Below are 23,160 nucleotides of genomic sequence, written 5' to 3' on the forward strand. Positions count from 1 at the left end.
GCCAGAAGAGGGTTGGGAGCCACCATGTGGTTGCTGGGAATTGAACTCATGACCTCTGGAAGAACCGCTGAGCCATCTCTCCAGCCCAGCAGATATTTTTGAATTAAAAAAATAACTGAAATAAAATACTCCCTGGCTAGGCTCACGTAAAGGAGGTAACAGAAAAAATTCACCAAACTTGAAGAGAGTTGATAGAATTATTCTATGTGAAAAAAGGGGGGGATAAATTTCTTTTAGAAAATAGAGCCTTGGGGTCCTGTGTGTGTGATAACACGTGAGACATGATCATAGAGTATTCATGTCATTTGATTCTCAGAGCAGAAGAGGAAGACATTGGTGCAGAAAAAAAAAATATTTGAGGAAATAATGGCTGCTACTGCTCCCACCTCAATGATGAAAGGCACACATTAACACATTCAAGAAGTGAATCAGGCAGGGTTCTGTGTAGGATGAGAACCTTAGGGTGTCTATATATTATGAAGGGGATTTCTTAGATTGGCTTACATGATATGGGCTGGGTAGCCCAACAACAAACGGCTTTCTGTTTGCTGGAGAGGTAGAGAACCTAGTAGCCACTCTACCTACGAAGCTGGATGCCTCAGGAGCTCCAGTCTGGTGTCAAGTCCTGGAAGATTTGTGGGGAATTGCTGGCATCCAGGCCACACTGGGAAACTGAAGGAGCTGGAGTCTGATGTTAGTGGAGGACAAAGGGGAGCAGCATCCCTGGTGGCAGCAGTGATAGACAGGAGCTAAGGAGACAGGCAGAGCTCTTTCCTCCATGGACCTCTTTACACCTGGGCCACCTGTTGGGACATGCCACCTACTTTGAGGGTGGATCCCTTCAACCTCTGAGTTACTCCTCTCTGGAGACAGGGTAAGACACGCCCATAGGTGTATCTCCCAGGTGATTCCAGATCCTGTGGAGTTGGCAATTAAGATCAAACATCACTGTGTGTAAAAGAAAAACAATATATAGACAAATGTCACCAAACTACTACAACCCAAGGTCAAGTTAAAACTCTTGAATGCCACTAGAGAAAATGATGTATTCTGGAATGTTCTCCCATTTAAAGAATATTATCTAAACACAGGTTTCTCAGGAGAAAACATGGAAGTCAAAAGAGCATGAAATAGATTTAAAAGGCTAATAGAAATGTGGACTCAGAATTTCATACTGGGTAAAAAAAATTACCCTTTAAGAATCTTTGTAAAACAGATTCTCAGATGAAGGAAAGACCAAAAGAACATGTCACCATCATACTTACTAAAAAAAAAAAAAAATTGCAAATAATTTTTTTTTTTTTTTGGTTTTTCGAGACAGGGTTTCTCTGTGTAGCTTTGTGCCTTTCCTGGAACTCACTTGGTAGCCCAGGCTGGCCTCGAACTCAGAGATTCGCCTGGCTCTGCCTCCCGAGTGCTGGGATTAAAGGCATGTGCCACCACCGCCCAGCTGCAAATAATTTTTTTTAGGTTGAAGGAAAATTATGACAAAGATGAACTTGGATTTTCAGGAATTAAAAGTGGCAGACATGGTGGTGATTCAGGTAAAAGTATAAGGTTCTGTTGACTTTTCTTTAAGATGATGACCAATGAAAAGGAGATAGTAAAGCTGGTAGGGTTGCCAGTACTGATGAATAGTTAACTCCATAAGACATCTGTAATGTGAAGTCAGTGAGGGGAAATAAAGAACTTACTTGTTCACACATCTTCTATATTATATTTGAGGGTTGTTGAAATGGCTCAGTAGGTAAAGGTGCCTACCACCAAGTCTGATGACCAGAGTTTGATCCTCCAGAACCCACAGGGTGGAAGGAGTAAATCCACCCCTTCATGTTGTCCTATGAGTTCCACAAGTATGTTGTGCATGCATACCCACACATACATGTGCATGAACACACATAAATGCACGTAATAGGGTTGGGGATTTAGCTCAGTGGTAGAGCACTTGCCTAGCAAGCACAAGGCCCTGGGTTTGATCCTCAGCTCAAAAAAAAAATGCATGTAATAAAGAAAATGTAAAATATACATTATACTTGAAATGCCGAAATAATAACCCTAAATAGGCCAGGAAAAGGTGTGTGTATTGTGATCTTTGAAGCAACAGCTAAAAATAGAACCAAATCTAAAAATGAAAGTAGAAAGAATAGCATATTAAAAATTAATTCAGATATTCCAAAAGAAGCAGGAAATTTGAAGCAACTACAACAAAGGGAAAAACAGATGACAAAAATAGAAAAATAAAAGTGGTAGACCTGAAACTAATTATGTCAGTAACTATAATAAATGGAAATGTACTAAATACAGTAACTTAAAAGCAGAGACTGCCAGACCAGCTTTATCATCTCACTAAATTCCGTCTGTAAGAATCCTGCTTTAAATATAAAGACAAGAGGTATGCTAAAATTTATTTTTTTTTAGTTAATTTTTTTTCAAAGTAGGGTCTCATTATGTAGCTCTGACTGTCCTGGAACTCACTCTGTAGACCAGGCTGACCTCAGACTCATAGAGATCCACCTGCCTCAGCCTTCTGAGTGCTGAGATTAACGGTGTGAGCTACCACCTAGTTGATATGTTAAGTTTTAAAGGCTAGAGGCCAGGTTTATTGGTTCAAACCTATAATTCTAGCAGTCAGGGGGTAACAGATGGTAAACTTCAGCTACACAGTGAGCTCTAGGTCCACCTGGGCTGCCTAAGGCTCTAGCTTCAAAACAAAATAGCCCTTCAAATGTTGGGAAAGCTATTCCATGCAAACAATAAAAAGTACAATGAATGCAATATTAGTAACTGACAAAGTAGATTTCAGAACAAGAAATGTTAACAGGGTTGGGGAAGGATATATGTACTAATGAAAAGTGTCAACTTATCAAGACATGATAACCCTAAGAGTACAATGCACCTGATCATTTATGTCCACATACACAAGGAAATAGGGATGGAGCAGAAAGGATAAATGTACGAACCTACATACCCATCGCTCATCAGCTGACGTGAGGGTATAGAAGGCCTGAATGATGCAACTAGCGTGGCCTAAAAGACATCATCGAATATTTTACCCTCAGACAAAACATAAGCATTCTCAAATACATAGCTCATATTTTCCCATGCCTAAAGATATCCTTAATAAACTTACAATTTTTAGGTCATAAAAAAAATCTTTTCTTTGATCAGCATAGAAATAAACTGGAAATTAACACCAGAAAAGTATCTGGGGAATTTGCAGGTATTTGGAATTCAAGCAACACCTCTAAATGGCTCAAAAAGGAATTCACAAGGAAGAAGAGGAAATATTGTTCTGCATAAATATAGAATTAAGTGAAAGAAGAGTTGGGGAAGGGAGGGTAGTGGGATATGGGGTGTACTCAGACCACACTCACACACTTGCATGAAAATGACCGTATGTAACCCAATACAATACAATAACAATATCCCACCACCAGGCGGGCAGAGGCAGGAGGATCTCTGAGTTTGCAGCCATCCTGGTCTACAGAGTGAGTTCCAGGACAGCCAGGGCTACACAGAGAAACCCTGTCTCAAATACCACTACCATTACTGCTAATGACCGTTTTATTTCAGGACGGAAAAATGAAAATAAGAACAAATATTTAAATTCACAAGATAAGAGTTAAAATGGTGATTATCTTGGTAGAAAAGACACTTGAGAAACTATCCATTTATGATTTTAAACAAAAAAAACTTAGAAAAAACTGCTTTTAAGAAATTATATTTAGGGCCTGGAGAGATAGCTTAGCAGTCTCAGTACTGCCTGTTCTTCCAGAGTTCCCGAGTTCGGTTCCTAGCACCTTCATGGCAACTCACCACCATCTGTAACTCCAGTTCCTGGGGATGCAACATCCTTTCACTGGCCCCTCTGGGTACCAGACATGGATGAGGTACAAAGGCATATATTCAGGTAAAATATCATACACATAAAATAAAATCACGTTTATTGATGGATGGATGGATGGATGGATTGATTGATTATACCTGTGTGTTGTGGGTCTGTGCATCCCTCAGCACATGTGTGGAAGTCATAGGATAGATTTCTAGACCTGGTTTTTCCCTTCCACCATGCATGTCCTGAGCTCAGGTTTGTCAGGCTTGGTGGCAAGTGTCTTTACCCTTTGCCATCTTTCCAGCCTTAGAAAATCTTAAGCCAATAAAGGAGGTTTGTGAAACTCACAGCCAGGCCAGTGAGATGGCTCAGTGGGTAAAGGCACTTACCCACTCATGACCTCAGTTAGACCCTCAACCCATGTGGTGAAAGGAGAGAACCAACTCCTGCAAGTTGTTCTCTGACCCCCACACTGGCACATGCCCCCAAATAAATAAGTAAATAAATACATATTTAAAACCTCACAGCTAACACTTCATGCTAAAAGACTGAATACTCTTCTTTAAAATTAGGAATAGGCAGCTGGGCAGTGGTGGTGCATGTCTTTGATCTCAGCACTGGGGAGGCAGGGGTAAGCGGATCTCTGTGAGTTGGAGGATAGATAGCCTGGTCTACAGAGCGAGTTCCAGGACAGCCAGGACTACACAACAGAGTGAAACTCTGTCTCAAAAACAAAACAGAACAGAACAAAACAAAACAAAATTAGGAATAAGTGAGGAAGAGTGCTCTCTCAACTTCCACTCAACCTTACATGAGCCCTAGCCCATGCAACAGAAGGAAAGGCAAGGAAAAACTATACAGAGAACTACCATTCATGAAGGAAGAAATAAAATGGCACTACTCACAGACGACTTGATTACAGCATTAAAATCCTCAAGAAACTTACCAAAAATGTGGGAGAAATATTAGGAAATTTAGATGGATATAAGAATACAATCAGTGCATTAATGTCAATTGCACTTTCATATGGTAACATTGAATATTGAACTGGATTGAGTTTAAAATCTTTTTCTTTTTTCCCCAAGACAAGTCTCTCACTATGCAGTCCTGGCTGTCCTGGAACTCACTATGTAGACCAGGCTGGCTCCTAAATCACAGAGATCTGTCTGTCCCTGCCTCCCAAGTGCTGTGATTCAAGTTGTGTGCCCAAGACAGGGTTTCTCTGTGCAGTTTTTGTGCCTGTCCTGGATATTACTCTGTAGACTAGGCTGGCCTCGAACTCACAGACTGCTGGGATTAAAGGTGTGTGCCACCACTGCCTGGCCTCAAAATTGAATTTTAATTTAAATTTATTTATTACTCTCATGTGCCTATGTGTATATGATGTGTGTAAAGGAGGCATGACACAGGACACATAAGGAAGTCAGAGGGGAACTTTGTAGAGTCCAGTCTCTCCTTCCACATTTACCTTGGTTCCAAAGATTGGACTCAGGTCAACATCAGGCTTGTGCCGAAGACACCTTTCCTGCTGAGCCATCTCGCTGGTTGTGCAATTGGAATTTAAAAGACAACAGAATTTAAATTGGAAATACATACATGAACTCTGTGCAGGAAGTTCAAAAATACTAATCAAAGAAATCAAAGTATGAGAGCTACACACAATGAGAGCTACACCACATTCACAGAGTGGGAGATTTGGTAGCACCAGATACCCGTCCCAAGCCTGATTACTCCAGATGCTGAGATTCACAGTCACCAAGCCTGGGAGCTCAAGATCACAGATATTATGCATTAATCTTCCTCAAACTGACAAGCCAATGGAATCCAAATCAAGACTGAGGAAAAGTGTTTTGTTTTTGTTTTTTCTTTTTGTTTTTATACATGTAGATACATCAATTCTAAAATCTATATGACAAGGCGAAGGAATTAAAATAGACAAGGAATTCTTTTAAAAAATAATAAGGTTGGGGCTAGAAGATGGCTTGGTGGTCAAAGAGCCTTTTGTGCAAGCTCAGGAACCAGAGTTCAGATCCCCAGGACCCACATGGTGGCCGCCTGTGGTTCAGCCCTGGATTGCAGATACAGGGATCTCCAGGGTAAGCTGGCTGTCCAGATGAGCCACATCTGCAAGCTCTGGGTTTGAGACCCTTCCTCCACAAATATGGTGGGAAATCCAGGAAGACTGCCAACATCAACCTTGGATTTCTACATGCGTATGCACACGTGTGCACCCCCACACATATAAAAACCTACACACACATGCACAACACACTTGGAAAATGGAAAAAGCAAGAAAAATAATGAAGTTGGAGGCATCTGCTATCTGATTTTAGGATTCACTATGGCCACAACTCCGGCAGAAGACCCCTGCTCCACCAGAGGCTGCACAGGCCACCAGACTGCCCCTATTCTTTCACTACCTCCAGTTGGCCCTCCCCTCACCATATCCTGACCCCAACTCCAGCAGAGGCCCCCTGCTTGACCAGAGGTTACATCAGCCACCAGAACTCCAGGTAGGCCATCTGCCCTTGAACTAACTCCACTTAGTGCCTGTCCAGACCATCCCAACTGCCCCACTCCTCTCTGTTACCATATCCTGACCCCTAACTCCAATGGAGGACTCTTAGCTGAACCAGTGGCCATGCCAGTTGCCAGAACTCCAGCCCCAACTCAGGTGGAAATACCCTGCTGGATCAGAGACTATCCCAGCCATTAGAAGTCCAGATCCCAACTTTGGTGGAGACCTCTACTCAACTACAGGCGACTCTAGTCAGAAGACCAAAGAAGAAACAAAAACCAATTTACAAAACACATATAATATATAATCATATATATAATATAATCATATAATCATCCCAAACACAGATGCCTAGACTCCAGTGTAAGAACACAATCAACAACAGCCAGGGCAATGTGTCACCACAAGAGCCCAACCATCCTACTACAGCAAGCCCTGAATATTCCAACACAGCTGAAGCACAAGAAAATACCTCAAAACCAACTTTATGAAGATGACAGAGGTCTTTAAAGAAGAAATAAATGAACAACTACTGGGTCAAGGCAGAAATAAGAAAAGACTAAAGACTTCCTAGAATTCAATGAAATGAATGTACAACATATTCAAAGTTATGGGACACAATGAAACTGTGCTAAGAGGAAGCGTTCATAGCACTAAGTGCCTACATAAAGATGCCCTCATACTAGCAACTTAACAGTACACCTCATAACTTTACAACAAAAAGAAGCAAGCTTACCCAAGAGGAGTAGATGACAGGAAATACTCAAACTGAGGGCTGAAATCAATAAAATAGAAAAAAAAGAAAACAATACAAAAAAATCAATGAAACAAAGTTGGTTCTTTGAGAAAATCAACAAGACAGACAAACCCTTATCCAAACTAACTAAAAGACACAGAATATCCAAATTAACAAAATCAGAAACAAAAAGGGGGCATAATAACAGACACTGAAGAAATCCAAATAATTAGTCATACTTTAAAAACTTTTACTCCATAAAGTTGGAAATCTAAAAGAAATGGATAGTTTTCTTGATAGATACTGTTTACCAAAGTTAAATCAAGATTAGATAAACAATTTAAATAGATTTATAAGCCCTAAGGAAATAGAAGCAGTCATTAAAAGTCTCCCAACAGAAAAAAGCCCAGGACCAGACAGTTTTAGCACAGAATTCTAGCAGAATTTCATTAGAAGAGCTAATGCTAATAATCCTCAAATTATTCCACAAAATAGAAACAGAAGGAACATTGCCAAATTCATTTAATGAGGCCACAGTCACTCTAATATCCAAATCACACAAAGATTCAACAAAGAAAGAGAATTACAGACCTAATGAATATAGATGCAAAAATACTCAATAAAATATTTGAAAACTGAATCCAAGACCACATTAAAAAAAATCATCCACCATGATCAAGTAGGCTTCATCCCAGAGATGCAGGATTGGTTCAATATGTGAAAATCAGTCAATGCAATCCATCATATAATCAAACTGAAAGGAAAAAAAACCACATGATCATCTTATTAGATGCAGAAAAAGCCTTTGACAAAATCTAATACCTCTTCATAATAAAAAGTCTTGTCGAGAGTAGGGATAAAAGAGACATACCTAAACACAATAAAGGCAATTTACAGTAAGCCTATAGCCAACATCAAATTAAATGAAGGGAAACTTAAAGCGATTCCACAAAAATAAGGGACAAGACAAGGCTGTACATCCTCTCCATTGTAAATTCAATATAGTACTTGAAGTTCTAGCTAGAACAAGAAGACAACCAAAGGACATGAAAGGGACACAGATTCAAAAGGATCAAGTCAAAGTATCATTATTTGCAGATGATATGATAGTATGAATAAGTGACCCCAAAAATTCAACCAGGGAACTCCTACAGCTGATAAACTCCTTTGGTGAAGTAGTTGGATACAAGATTAACTAAAAAACATTAGTAGCCCTTTTATACACAAATGACAGATCAGCTGAGAAAGAAATCAGGGAAACAACATCCTTCACAATAATCACAAATAATGTAAAATATCTTGGGGGTAACTCTAACCAAACTAGTGAAAGACTTGCATGACAAAAACGTCAAATCTTTGAAGAAAGAGAATAAAGAAGGTATCAGAAGATAGAAAGATCTCCCATGCCCATGGATTGGATTGGTAGGATTAACATAGTAAAAACGGCCATCCTACCAAAAGCAACCTACAGATTCAACACAATCCCCATTAAAATCCCAACACAATTCTTTACAGACCTTGAAAGAATAATACTCAACTTCATATGGAAAAACCAAAAAAGCCCAGGATAGCTAAAAGAGTCCTGTACAGTAAAAGAACTTCCAGAGGTATCACCATCCCAGATTTCAAGCTGTACTACAGAGCAGTAGTAATAAAAACTGCCTGGTATTGACATTAAAACAGACAGGTTGATCAATGGAATCAAATTGAAGACCCAGACACAATTCTACACACCCATGGACACCTGGTTTTTGATAAGGAAACTAGAAATACAAAATGGAAAAAAAAAAGCATCTTCAACAAAATGTGCTGGTGTAACTGCATGTTGGCATGTAGAAGAATGCAAATAGATTCATATCTATTACTCTGCATAAAAAGCCCAAGTGGATTAAAGATCTCAATATAAAACCAGATACACTGAACCTGACAGAAGACAAAGTGGGAACAGTCTTGAATGCATTGGCACAGGTGACAACTTCCTGAACAGAACACCAACAGCTCAGGATCTAAGATCAACAATCAATAAATGGGACCTCATGAAACTGAAAAGCTTCTGTAAGGCAAGGACATCCTCAGTAAGATGAAACAGCAACCTACAGAATGGAAAGATATTTTTTACCAACTCCTTATCTTATAGAGGGCTAATATCCAAAATCTACAAAGAACTCAAGAAACTAAATGCCAAGAAACCAAATAATCCAATCAAAAAATGGGGTGGAGATCTAAATAGGGAATTCTCAACAGAAAAATCTCAAATGGCTGAGAAACACTGTGGTAGTTTAAATGTAAGTGGCCCCCATAATCTCATAGGGAGTGGTGCTATTAGGAGGTGTGGCTTTGTTGGAGTGGGTGTGGCCTTGTTAGAGGAAGTGTGTCACTGTGGGGGTGGGCTATACTCAGGTTACTGACCAGTGTCTCAGTTGATTTCCAGTTGCCTGCTAGATGTAGGACTCTTAGCTACTACTCCAGCACCATGTCTGGCTGCATGCTGCCATACTCCTCATCATGATGATAATGGACTGAACCTCTGGAACTATAAGCAAGCCACCCCAATTAAATGTTTTCTTTATAAGAGTTGCTGCAGTCATGGTGTCTCTTCTCAGCAATAAGAACCCTAACTAAGACAAACACTTAAGAAATGGTCAACATCATTAGCCATCAGGGAAATGCAAATCAAACTATTTTGAGATTCCATCTTACACCTGTCAGAATAGCTAAGATCAAAATCACAAGTGACAACTTATGATGATGAGGATATAAAGCTAGGGGAACACTCCTCCATTGCTGGTGGGAGTGCAAACTTGTACAGTCACTAGGGAAATCAATATGGAGATTCCTCAGAAAATTGGGATTTGATTTACCTCAAGACTCAGCTATACCACTCTTGGGCATATACCCAAAGGATGCTCAATCATACCACAGGACGCTTGCTTATCTATATTCATAGAAGCTTTATTCATAATAGCCTGAACTAGGAAACAACCTTTGTGTCCCTAAACCAAAGAATGGATAAAGAAAATGTATGTTAACACAATGGAGTATTACTCAGCTTCTAAAAACAATAACATTATGAAATTTGTAGGAAAATGGATGGAACTAGAAAAAAAATCATCCTGACTGAGGCAACAAAGACCCAGAAAGACAAACTTGGTATGTACTCACTTATAGGTGGCAATTAGCTATTAAGTAAAAGATAATAATGTTATAATCCACAGACCCAAAGAGGCTAAATAATAAGGAGGGCTCAAGGGGTGGGGGAGGCATGGGATCTCCTTGGGAAAGGGAAACAGAATAGATTTTGCAGGTAGACTGGGGGTGGATGGGTATGGTAACAGGAGGGATCAGGTGGGAGGCAGGGATGCAGGGCGAATGTACTGGGAGAGGAGAGTGAAATTGGGGGGCACTTGGGGGACTATTTGGAAACCTAGTGCAGTGGAAACTCCCCGGAATCTAGAAGAGTGACCCTAGTGAAGACTCCTAGCAATGGGGGATGTGGAAACTGAAACAACCATCTTCTATAACCAGGCAAGGTTCCCATCAGTGGGACTGGGATACCAACTCAGCCATAAAACCTTGGATCTGTCCTGCCTGCAAGATGTGCTGGGGCAGTGGTGGCGCAGAACTTGCGGGAGTGCCAACTAATGACTGGCTCAACTTGAAGCCCTCACCACAAGAGGGAGCCCACATCTGACACTGCCTGAATGGCCAGAAACCAGAGTCTAGAGAGCCCAGAGACCCAGGATAGAACCAAACACGACTGAAAAAAAAAAAGCCAATGAAATGATTCCAACTGATATTCTGCTATACTCGTAGATCATGCCTTGATGCCTAGCCCAACTGTCATCAGAGAGGCATTGCCCAGGAACTGATGGAAACAGATGCATACCCACAGCCAAACACTAGGAGGAGCCAGGGGAGCCCTACAGAAGAGGGGAAAGAAGGATTATAGGAGCCAGAGGTGCTGAGGACACTACAAGAACATGGCCTACAGAATCAACAAACCCTGTAGGGGTCTGAGCTAAGTCTTCTGCATATGTGTTATGGTTGTGTAGCTTGGTGTTCTTGTGGGACTCCAGCAGTGGAGTGGGAGTGTCTCTAACTTTTGCCTGCTCTTAGGACCCTTTTCCTCCTCATCCAGCCTTGATGTGAGGGTTTGTGTCTAGTCTCATTGTAACTTGTTATGTCATGTTCAGTTGATATCCCTGGGAGGCCTGCTCCTTTTCTGGAAGGGAAGCAGAGGAGGAGTGGATCTGGGGGAGAGGGGAGGTGGAGGGGGACTGGGAGGAGTGGAGGGAGGGGACACTGCAGTCAGGATGTAATGTGTGAGAGAAGAATTTTTAAAAAAGACTCCCTATGAAGCTAAGCAATTGACTGTGATGGTCACGAAACATGAGACTCACATCAATAAAATTGGAGTGGGAGTCCAGAAATGGCCTCGCAAAACAGGACCACTTGAATTTAGACAAAAGAGAGAGGCAATTCAACCGTCATTTTCAACAAATTGTGCAGGTGAAGACATGGGACCTGAATGCTCACACATTGCTGGAGGGAACTGGAGATGGTACCCTGGGCAGCTCTGGAAGCTTCTTAGATTTAAACTCAGCATTTCCTCTCCATAAGAGACATAAAAAAATGACAATCTCACAAAAATCTTAACACAGATGTCCACAAGGGCTATATTCATAATTGTCAAAAACTAGAAAGATGATATAGGAGACTGCAGTTCAAGGCCAGCCTGGGTTAGGGGGTGAGACTCTATCACAAAATAGGACAACATAGGACAAAATGGAAATCTAAACTAGAAAGAAGTTCAATGTTCTTCCACCCATTGAGTGGAATGCTACTCCTTGATAAAAATGAACGAACTGCCTATAATACACAAAATATATGAGTCTCTGATGAATTATGCTAAATGGACAAAGTAAGTTTAAAAGGACCAATCTGTGCTCAGCTTACACATGTGGGTAAAGGGACCACTGTGAAGAGGGAAACAGAGCCAGCACTTGCCAGTGGCTGGGACTGTGTGAAAGCTGGCTGTGGGGAAGTATCAGGAGGGTCATTTTAGAGGATAGTGACTTGTTGTATATCTCCTCAAAACTCTTAGACCCATGTGCCCAAAGGGTGGATTTTATCTGTCTGAATTCAACATGAAAGAAAAATAAGTGCTTGCTTCGGCAGCACATAGACTAAAATTGGAATGATACAGAGAAGATTAGCATGGTCCCTGCGCAAGGATGACACGCAAATTCATGAAGTGTTCCATATTTTACATAATAAATAAATCTTTAAAAAAAAAAAAAAGAAAAGAAGCCAGGCATAGCGGTACATGTTGGAAATCTTCGTGCTCAGAAGTCCAGGAGAGGAAAGTCTAGTCCAGTCTTGGCTGCATAGGGAGACCCTGCCTCCAAAAGAACAAGAGGAGGAGGAGGAGGAGGAGGAGGAGGAGGAGGAGGAGGAGGAGGAGGAGGGAAAACAGGCAAGCTGAACAATTAAGAGATAACCACTACAAACAATAGCTTATTGTTTTGCACCATTTGCTGGGTTTGTGGCAATCTTCCATCAATTGCTCATACTTTCATAGAAGATAAGACCAAAGTTTGGACTTGCTGCTGAATGGCCTTGACTTATAGTACAGCATGCCACGCTAAGGAGGCTCTTCATACTCTGCTGGGGTAGCTGAGAGGGATATCAGACAGGCTTCTGGGAGGAAGAGAAGTCTGATGGCAGCCAGTTGGACCAGAGGGAGAAGGTCAAAGGCAATCAACCCAAAGAATGAGGTCACTGTCGCGACCGCCTCGACCAGCAAGGAAGACGCAACACCGAGCTCTTCTTTCTGCAGTTTATTCAGGAACCTTGAACAATCTTCTGACCCCAGGGGGAGCCCTCCCTCAGCCCTAATAGCCTCTGGGTAGCCAACCCTAAACCGCCACGTGGGCATCGAGGATAGGCCCAGGTATACGGAAGCAAGCCAGATCCTAAAGCCAAGCCGAATATGGAGTTGTTTACTACTGAGAGCGCTCACCATCGGGAAGGTGGAAGGCGGAAGCCAGCGCCATCTCTAGGGTGCGGCACGCAGCTCTCAACAGGTCACCACTCACAAAAGAGTGGGCTAGTGGCAAAGGAGTGAGAAGGTTAGTGTGTTCCCACCATCAGCCTGGCTGCAGTGTTGAACATGGACCAGAGGGGGCGCTGCAGGCAGGAAGTCATGAAGGAAGTGGGCATGCAGAGTTGGTGGTAGCAGTGGTGGAGGTAGCAGTGGTGGAAAAGAGGACAGACTGGGGAGGTACTTAGGGCCAGAGTTCGCTCCCAACCCAAACTGGAAATTTCGGTCTCCGTTCCTTGGCACTGGCTGTGTCTTCTTCCTAGGTTGGTCTTCCAGCTGGTTTCTCAGAAGAGCCTTCCGTGACTACGTCATTCAAAGGTCTTTCCCTACCATTCTCGGCCCCATTTCCTTCCGAAGAAGTATCTTGCTTACGGCCTAGATGGTCGTGGAGCTTACTGTCTGGGTCCTAAGCCCACTGGCCTCTTATTAGCCGTGTGATCTTGATCTTAGTCGCCATATTCGTCTCCTGGTGACCTATGCTCCTGATCTGTGAGGCAGGAATGATAGCCGTGTCAAAGAACTGCCATCAGGACGACAGGTTGAAAGAAAAATAGTGTCTAGAAGAATCTCTGGCATACAGTAAATTCTTGGAGTCGTCACATAGTATTTTCTCTGTTTTACTCGAAACTATCATTAGTTTCTTAGCAGTTCCTAGGCGCTTCAATACCTCATACATAGATCGTGGAAAGAAGAAAGGAACTGCCCTATCTTCACCAGCAGATGGCGCCTGGATGCCAAGAAAAGAGAAAGCTGGCACCACTCAGGTGCACCTCTGCCAATGGATGTCTCTTCAGGTCCCTGGGATGAAGAATACACACTACAAAGCTTGGGGAGGCTCTGCCCAGGCAGGACCCTGAAAAAGTATCCAAAGGAGATCCAGAGGACTAAGTCATACTTAAAAATGAAGTGAAAGAGCCAAGTCTAAATGATGTCTTGTGGGTTGACCTTCCAAAAGTTTCGTTTAGAGTTGGGGAGCCTCAGGTTGCTCAGGCTGGTCTTGGAATAGCTGAGGCTGGCCTTGAACTCCTGGTCCTCCTACTTCTGCCTCCCAAGAGCCAGGAGGCATCCTCACCAAGTTTATTCACTTTGTGGAACAGTAGGGAGGAACTGGCCACCCAGGCATCTTATATCACTGCAATTCCAGTTTAATGAGGTGGGAGGTTGTGGGAGTCTCGAGAAGCGGGAGAGGGAGGTCAGAGCGCCCTGTGTGATCCTCTCCCTCTGAATTTGTGTATCTGATGGGTAGGACTGAGGGCAGAGGAGCTCTGAAAGTGTTCTCTGTTACTAGGAGGAGGACTAAAAGTGAGACAGTTCTACCCTTGTCCTGATGTGGGCAGGGGACAGGAAGAGTGGCCAGTGCAGGTGAAGGCGCAGACACACAGCACAGAGAGTTCTGATGCTATGCTGGGGAAGGGTGCTGGGCTAAGGGAGACTCAGGGCCGGGGACAGCTGGCTGCATCTCTACGACGTGAGGAGGAGCTCTCACGGCCAGAGAGCAAGAAAGGAAGGGCATTAGTTATGAATTTCTGGGAGGCTCGCTAGAGCAGCCCAGCACAGTTCAGCCCTTTCCCTCTCTCCTGGAATCTTGTCAAAAGTCACTGGGTCCGAGGCTGCAGCCTACACAGCTCTCATTAATCCCTGCCTCCCTTTGATTACACACACACACACACACACACACACACACACACACACACCCCTTTAGAATTCTTATAAAAGCAGGGTTGCATGTAGCCCAGAGTGACCTTGAACTTTCTATGTAGCCAAGGGTGACCTTGAACTGTTCATTTTACCTCTATCTCCCAAGTGCAGGATTTACAGGCATATTCTACTATGTCCCATCTATGCAGTTTTGAGGACCAAAGCCAAGGCTTTGTACATGCTAGGAAAGTACTCCCTCAACTGAGCTGCATCCCTAGCCTGCCTATTTAAAAAATTTTAAGTTTGGAGTTTTTACTTTTGTGTATGCATCTGTATGTATATGAAATGTATGTATAATTGCTTTAAGACTGGAAGAGGGCCCAGATCCTTGGGATCTGGAGTTACAGGCAGTTCTGACTCCCAGTGAAGGGGCTGGGAACTAAACTAGTGTCATTGGAAGATCAGTAAGTGCTCTTCACCCCTGAATCATTTCTCCAGTGCCTGCTTCTCTTTTTGAAATTTAAATGAAAAATGTTTGAAATCTTATTTATTTATGTCCATCTGTATGTATTTGTACATTCCTGTGGGTGTCTGAGGCCAGCAGGAGGCAATAGGCCCTCTGTAGCAGTTGTGGGCTGCCTGACCTGGGTGCTGGGGTCTGGACTCTGGTCCTCTACGAGAGCAGTGAGTGCTCTTAGGCACTGAACCACCTCTCCAGTACCTGTTGCTGTTGTTTGAGGTCTCCGTCTGGCCTAGGATGCCCTCACACTGGCAGTAATCCTCCTGCTTTGTCCCTGGACACCTGGGGGTACAGGTGTGTGCCACCATGCCTGCCTTTCTGTGTATTATTATTATTATTATTATTATTATTATTATTATTACTAATTTTCTAGAGCTGAGGACCGAACTCAGGGCCTTGTGCTTGCTAGGCAAGTGCTCTACCGCTGAGCTAAATCCCCAACCCTGTACTATTATTTTTTAAGAATCTCCCCATGTGATTATTGATAGTGAGTCTTTTTATATCAAAGTTTCCTAGTTTGAGTGGTCAACTCAGGGACTTCCCTGACAGCCTGTGCTTGTATGGCCACATTCACATGACCTTGTATGGCACCATCTGGACCCAGGACAGCAGTGAGAACTGGTTCTTGCTTGTGAGCCCTGTGCTCTTCAGGTGCTCACCAAAGCCAATGCAGGAGGAAGAAAGGTGGGTTGAAAGTTGGGCCTTGAGCTCAGGCATCCAGAACCAGACCCCTGCTCCCCTCACAGCAGACATGGCTCCCAGCACACCCACTGCCTCCAAGAAGCCAGAAAAGGACTCCTTCAAACTGTTTGAAGCAGCTGATGGTGCCCCTCCACCCCTATCCCACTGTGGGCTTTCTTTTTTCCTCTTTAGGTTCTTATGGTTCATCCTGACTTCTGGAAGCAGTACCACAGGAATAAAAAGATGCTGAGTTTGGAGGTGATGGGCCTACCAGGTACTCAGACTCAGGGCAGACCAGCCTTGGAGACAGGCATTCTGGCCTCTTTTTGACCTGAAGGGGCTCCTCTGAGCTTTGGCTTCCACAGGCATCCAAGGAAGAGGGTGTTGAGCGACCTCTGTCTACAAACCCTGGAAAAGCTGCCCCTGTAGGATGCTGAGGGAAGCATTCCACAGGGTGGGGTGAGGTTGGGAAGGAGGGGTTCAGAAGGTGGCCATGTGCATGAGCACAGCAATATTAAGTGCCCTACTCACTTCCCTCAGCCTAGGAAAGGCCGTGCTTGTAAATTAGGGCCAAGCATCTGCCAGGCTGACATAATGAAGATGGAGATGGGCTTCGGTGGGAGGCAGTGTCTGCAGAGGTCACAGCCTGAATGGAAGCAAGGCAGAGCTGCAGAGAAGCAAGGGATTCTGGGGGACAGTGCCAGCCTGGGCTAGGAAGAGAGAGACCTGCTCGGCAGCATTCTCCAATGCACAAGAAGGACTCACCTGATATTTTGATCCAAGGATTCAAGTGACCCGGAAAGAGGGGTGCTTAGATTCAAACTCAGTCCTCAGGCTCAAGCCAGGCCCTCACTGGCTCTCACTCCAGCTCTGAGGGCATGGGGAAGCTCAGGGTCACTGACACAAGAGGCTTCTCCCAGAGAAGTTTGTGAATGGATGGCAATTTTAAATTGCTTATGGGTCACAGCAGCCTGGGAAGTCTGCCTGTGTCTCCAAGTGTGCAGTGGGTTCATGTCTACCACACTCTCAGTTACAACCACACTTTCCCTCTCTCCCCTGCTCACTGCCCTACCTGCTCTGTAAGGGACATCCCAGAGAAAGCTTCTTCTCTGTCACTCTGTCCCTGGTGTCCCTATCCTCTGGACCTCTGCCCACCTCTCATTTTTAGCACTTCTATGGACTGAGTGGTTGCTATCAGGGAGTCAAGGTGGCTCATTCCTGGAGTCTTAGCACTAAGGAGGCTCAGACCGGAGGGTCTTAAGTCCAAGGCCAGTTTTGGCTACAAAGCAAGACCCTGTATCAAAACCAACCAAAGGAAACACAAACCAGTGGTTTATGGGTTATAGCTCAGTGGTACAGTAATTGCCCAGCATGTGCAAGGATCTGGATTTAACCCTCTAGCACTGAAAAACCAAAACAGAATAAACTCCAATTCAGCTCAAATGCTACTTCATCTACAAAGTCCTTTAAGGCTGGGTCAGGGCCTCTGGGTCATTAGCCTCCTTAGGACTGGCAGAGCTGTATTCAGTATAGGCGAAATGTGTGGCTAGATCTGTCGAGGAGGAAGGCTGGGGATGTGGGCTGGCAGATCACTACCTCATAGCAGACCAGAGCTGGCTTCTGATGGAGTCCATAAAAGACATAAAGGCAAAATCTTGCCTCATATATAGTAGATCTTAATTGATCTTCCAAATATCTGCTGCTATTTCATGACTCAGGGAATCTAAGTTCTTAGGGCTTAGTAGATATCCAAAGTGGTACTACCGCAGAAGGTTCCTTTGTTTGCTGACAATGAGCCGCAGTCAACAGCACATTTTATTTGCTAGGGTTGACTGCAGTCATCAGAGGGCACACTTTTAGCACTGAGGTGATCTGTTGAGAGGTGGTTTCCTAACCCACATAAGAACATCACTATTCTTTTCTAGAGGATGCTTAGGGCACACACTGAAGGTCACTGACAGATGTTCATGGAAAATGGCTGGGGGAACAGATATAGCATCCACTAGGGGAAGGCAAGGAGACTGTGCACCGTGTCCCACTAAAGACAATGGAGGCTTCCTGTGGCACTTGGATCGCCTTTTCAATGTTTAGAAGCCACACATTCTAGAAACATGTGGCTCTAAACTTCTAAAATATATGCTGGAGCTCTAGATTCCTGCCTCATGGTTTTAGGGCTTGGAGATCATAAGTAAACTATTCTAGAAATACTGAAGTATGAGCCCCTTCCTCCACCTTCCTCCAGCCTGGGGCCTACCCGCCTCCCAAATCGACCTTTATTAAGGGGGTCACTTTGCTCTACTCTCTCCAGGCTGCAGTTCCTCTGCCTTTTGCACACCCAGTGCTCGGTCGGGTTCAACTCCTCTAGCTAAAATGAAATAGCCGGACACAGGAGGTGCTAGCAAGCAGATGGACCTGGAGCAGCCAATGGCCCCCTCAGACAATTTTGTCCCAGTAAACTGCCTCCCCTCTATAGCTAGTCTCCTTCCCTAGAGGCTCATCTGAGGCGAGGTCAGTCAGTCTAAACATATTTCCTTGCAGACCCCACCCCAAACAAGGGATAGGGAGTGTAAAGGAAGCCTAGAATCCCATGCTGGCAGTGGATAAGCCCATTTGAGACCATCAAAAAGCAGGCTGTTCGAGAGAGTGGTGGAAAGCCCCTCCATGTGTTTAGCCTCAATCTTGCTCTGTGTGTTCACAGCCCATTTCTTTCCCCACATCCCCAGAGAGCACATAAAGGCCATTGCCCCAAATGCCCTCGTCACCTCTCGCTCCCACCAGCGCCCCAAGGTCAGTAGGAAAAACACAGCACCACTTACAAGCGCAGAGAGTATCGGAGATTATTGCAGACTTTAGAAAACAGCCCAAGGGAGGTCCAGATTTCTCAGTTGAGGGTGGGAAGTCGGGCCTCAAGCCAATACACAGAGGAGGAAAACTTCCTGTGCAGGCCTGCGGGGCCTGCCATTCTGCCTGATATAGGGTGAGAGGCAGGGAGGCAGTCCCTTCTCACTCACCATTGTGCTTTGGGATCATGCAGAAGGCAGGGCGCTGAGGCCATGACCTTGAGCAGGAAGGCCTTCGACTGAGACAAGAGGTCAGACTCTGTCCTCCTCCAGAAGGCATGAGAGGTGGTAGCAAGGAGTTCCCAGGGGAGGACCACATGGGTGGGAGAGAACACAGATGAATGGGATGGGCAGCGGTTCCCAGCCTCTCCCAGATGGACCAGCAACCCCGGTTTGGAGGCCCTGCGCACCTCACATGCTCTCTTTCTCACTAGGGTCTGCCTACAGGATGGGAGAACGCCTCCTCCGAGGGCAGTGGGTAGCTAGCACTCCACCATGGGGAGATTCCTCTCTGGACCCTGACCCGTGAATGGCAGGGGCAGGTAAAAGTGCCAGTGGTGGGTGTCCAGGGAACTGAGAGCCTAGGACTTGGGCCAGGGCCTGAAAGTGACTGAGGTGAAGAGCTGAGTTTGAGACTGAGGACAAAGACTGAGCGTTGGGACATCAGAGCCCCGTGGAAAGGCTCTGGATGGATTCTATACCAAGGCTTGAGAGAGACGGGGCTGGGAGCTGAGACCCAGCCAGGGCCAAGGAATGGAGGAGCCTGAACCAGGATAGGAAGCACGTCAGATTAGGAGCGGCCACTTAAGCCACAGAGCCTCCGGATGTGGCTTACCAGATGGAGGGCTCAGAATTTTGGGGTGGGACAAAAGGTTCAAACTCCACAAAAACCTTCCGATAAGACCAGAAGGGATATAGACCCCCTGAGCTATGAGAAAGGGACTGAGGGCTCCTAACTGGGGCCAGGGATCAGTGCAGTCTGGCCAAGTGTCTGGCTCAAAGCATGTAGAGTGGTGGAGAAAGTGCTAGAGATTTCAAAATGGAAGAGCAGGGTCTTTGGGTAAGCCGAGATAGGGAGAAGGGATTTCAGTGGTCCGGGAAGGATGAACAGGAAGGATTCGTTTCTGGAAACAGATGGGGGCATCTCTGGGTTTTTGACCTGGAAGCTCTTGGGCCAGGGGAAAAGAGTACACTTTGGAGCTTCGGGATGGGAGAGCTGCTAGGATTGATCCAAAGGTCTCGGAGATCCAAACTCATTGGTGTGTCATCTCCAGGGCTCAGGCCAGGCAGGGGAAGGCTGGGTGGCCCCAGTAAAGTCATCAGCTGACAGGGGCAGCCTCCCATTAGGGAGGTGAGGCTCAAAGACCCGAGCCAGGGGAAGTGGCCCGGGAGCCGGCGGGGGCAGCCGGAGCGGGCGCGCGGCGCGGGTCTGCATCCTGCTCGTAGCGATAGTGGTAGCCCTCCATCTGGTCCCTGCAGGCCTCGCGCAAGTTGCGCATCCAGCGCTGGATGCCACGGCGGTTTAGATAGAGCACCATGAGGAAGATGAGGCCGATGAGCGCCAGCACCAGCCCGAAGAAGACGTAAGAGGCTTCTAGCTCCGGGCCGGCGACGTCCACCTCTTCCCCGCGCTCGTTAGCATCGTCGTCGGTGCAGCCCAGTCGCGCCTCATCCAGGTCCATCAGAGGCCTATCCAAGAGCGCGCGCGGGGAGGCACAGCGCAGGCGGCGCGCGTCGGGCACGCGCTCGGTGGCATTGTGTAGCCAGGCCAGCAGGGGGCGCGAGGTGCACCCGCAGCTCATGGGGTTGTCCGCCAGCAGCAGGCGCGGCCGGGACAGGTCGCCATCGCGCTCGAGCGCGCGCAGCTCGTCGGGGCCCAGGCCGGCCAGCGCATTGACACGCGCGTCCAACTGCTCCAGGCGAGGCAGGCGCAGCGCGGCAGGCGGCAGGCGACTCAGCGCGTTGCCCGCCAAGCCCAGCAGGCGCAGCTCGGCCAGTGGGGCAAGCGCGGCGTCCAGGGCATCCAGCATCCCGGGGCCGCCCCGTGCCAGAGCGTGATTGAGCTGCAGCGAGCGTAGCGCGGCCAGCCCGCGGAAGGCACGGGCGCCCAGGGCGCGAAGCGGGTTGTGGCTCAGGTCGAGCGCCGCCAGGCTGGGCAGCCCGTCGAAGGCTCCGTCCTCCACCACCTCGATGTTGTTGTGCGTGAGGCGCAGCGCGGTGAGGAACGGCAGGCGCACGCCGTCCGTCTCCTCCTCGTCCCCTCCCGCGAAGGCGGCCGCGCGCAGCACGGTCAGGTTGGCGCCCACGATGGTGAGGTTGCGCGCGTCGGGTGGCACGTCCCGCGGCGGCTGCCGGAGCTCCGCGCCCGACGCGCAGCGCAACAGCAGCCGAGGGCTACCGAAGCAGTAGCACTGGAAGGGACAGGGCGCGGCGGGCCGGCTCAGCGCCGCCGCCACGAGCAGCAGCCCTGGCAACGGGCTCCAGAGCCCCTGCTGTCCCGCGCGCGGGGCCATCGCGGCCGTCCCCGCATCCAGCCCCTGGCCCGCCGCGCTCACCAGTGAGTTGGGAGCGCTTGGTGATGATGGGGTGGGGGTGGTACGGGAAGGTGGGGGTAGGCTAGACCTTGACCCGGAGCGGCTGGCAGTCTCGATCGGTTTCTTCTGCCTGGAAAGTCCGAGCAGCCTTCACTTTGCTGAGTAGGGGGGCAACAGGGGTAAGGCAGGAGCCCCCCACCCCCGGTGCCCTGGTCGCCCTGCGCTCCGGCCTCCGACTTCCGCGGCCGTTCTGGGCTCCGAGCCGAGTGGGCAGGGTTTGCCTCCCCCTCCCCGCCTCCCGGCCGCCTCCTCCGCCCCCAGCGGAGTCTCCGCACCTCCTCGCCGAGGGAGGCGGGGTGGGAGGCTCCGCAGCAGCAAGCTTTGGGCCGCTGCGCTCTCTTGCTCCCCTGCTCTCTAGTTGCCGAGCTGCTGAGAAGTTTGGCTCCCCAAGCTCTGACTTGCTTCTTTCCCCACCCCCTACGTTTAGGCAGGTTCTTTCCTCCCCCCTCCGTGGCACATGTGGGGCGGGGCTCGCAGGGCTGACCTCGCCGGTGGGTCTGTGCACCCCGCGAAGGTGGGAGAGGAGTTTAGAGCTGCTGCTGCTAGAAGAGAGGGGTGGGGTGGGCTGAGAAAGTTACTCTTCTTGTAGTCAAGGAAAGGGGCTGTGCTAAGGGCGAGAGCCTGGAAAATACCTAGCCTTGGCTGCCTTTCTGCGATCTCAGTTCCGTTAGGCGCGGCCGGTTCTCCACCTCTGCAGGTTGTGTGCGTCAGTCTTTTGTCGACCCTGTCCCATGCCCGAGGGAAGTCTGCAGTACCCCCTGTTCCCGAACCTCTCATGCCCCTAACTCAGGCTGTGCTGCTTCGGCTAGGACCTCTCCCATTGGTTCCTCCCGTCAGGTTGGACCCCCTTCCCCCAGGCTCAGGGACCCTGGCCTCTGATTCTCCTCTGCTTTCCCACCCTTCCCCAGCACCTGAGCACTCCTAAGATATGATGGGTCAGCTTTGCCCTGCTAAACTCCCCTGCCAGTCAGTATTGAGTGGGGTGCAGGTTAGGGGAGAGGGCTCCAGAAGCAGGGAAATCAGGAACTGAATATGCAGTGCGGGGTGTGGGTGTGGTAGGCTCCAGGGCTGAGGTGGGGGCTGAGCTGCTAATAGGCTTGTTTTGTTCTAGATTTTTACTTAGTTACTTTTTTTTTTTTTTCCTCTCTCTCTCTCCAGAACTGGGAAGCTCAAGACCTGATTTAAAGAGACAGACTCCAGAGAAGGGAGCATTCCTGGTCTTGGCATGAATTATTCAGGTTGGAGAAGCTGACATTTGATCTTCAGGCCATTCGAGCATCTTACTTGGCAGAGCTGGTTGGGATGGAGGCTCCCCTCCTCCCTACAAGAATCAGTCGCTGTCTCTCAGGAATTGGGGACAGTTGGTTGACTTCTTCCCTGAAGCTGTATTTAACAGGTCGGCCAGCAGGTGAACCCACTTTAGAGGCTCACCCTTCGGTGGCCTGGGTCTCAAGCAAACATCAAAAGGGCCAGGCTGGTGATGCTGGAGGTCCCCCAGCTCTTATTGACCCAGTCCTCTCTCCCTGTCTCCATGGTAGCTCTCCCATTTACATTTAGAGTTGGGCATGTCTGTATACATGGTGATATGAGTTTATACATACATATATGCCTCTGCACAGAAAGGCAAGTTTTACACACACAGACTTACACGTGTCCATGTGTGGTGTCACAAATTCGTTCTTACTAGGATGTGTGTGT

General features: G+C 47.1%; 1 protein-coding gene and 1 non-coding gene across 2 annotated transcripts; one reads left to right on the forward strand and one right to left on the reverse strand.

Annotated features, from left to right (window-relative positions):
• Positions 1-12,248: 12,248 nt before the first annotated feature.
• On the forward strand, positions 12,249-12,355 carry LOC118576791. The gene has a single exon (XR_004944002.1). It is a non-coding gene; the product is annotated as a U6 spliceosomal RNA (small nuclear RNA).
• Positions 12,356-15,786: 3,431 nt separating this feature from the next.
• Positions 15,787-21,680, reverse strand: Tpbgl (trophoblast glycoprotein like). Its single transcript, XM_036176816.1, has one exon. It carries the CDS (start codon positions 21,379-21,381, stop codon positions 20,227-20,229), a length of 1,155 nt encoding a protein of 384 aa, XP_036032709.1. The 5' UTR covers positions 21,382-21,680; the 3' UTR covers positions 15,787-20,226.
• Between the last annotated feature and the right edge of the window lie 1,480 nt (positions 21,681-23,160).

The sequence above is a fragment of the Onychomys torridus genome, chromosome 1 (genome assembly GCF_903995425.1).
Source record: "Onychomys torridus chromosome 1, mOncTor1.1, whole genome shotgun sequence".
NCBI lineage: Eukaryota > Metazoa > Chordata > Mammalia > Rodentia > Cricetidae > Onychomys > Onychomys torridus.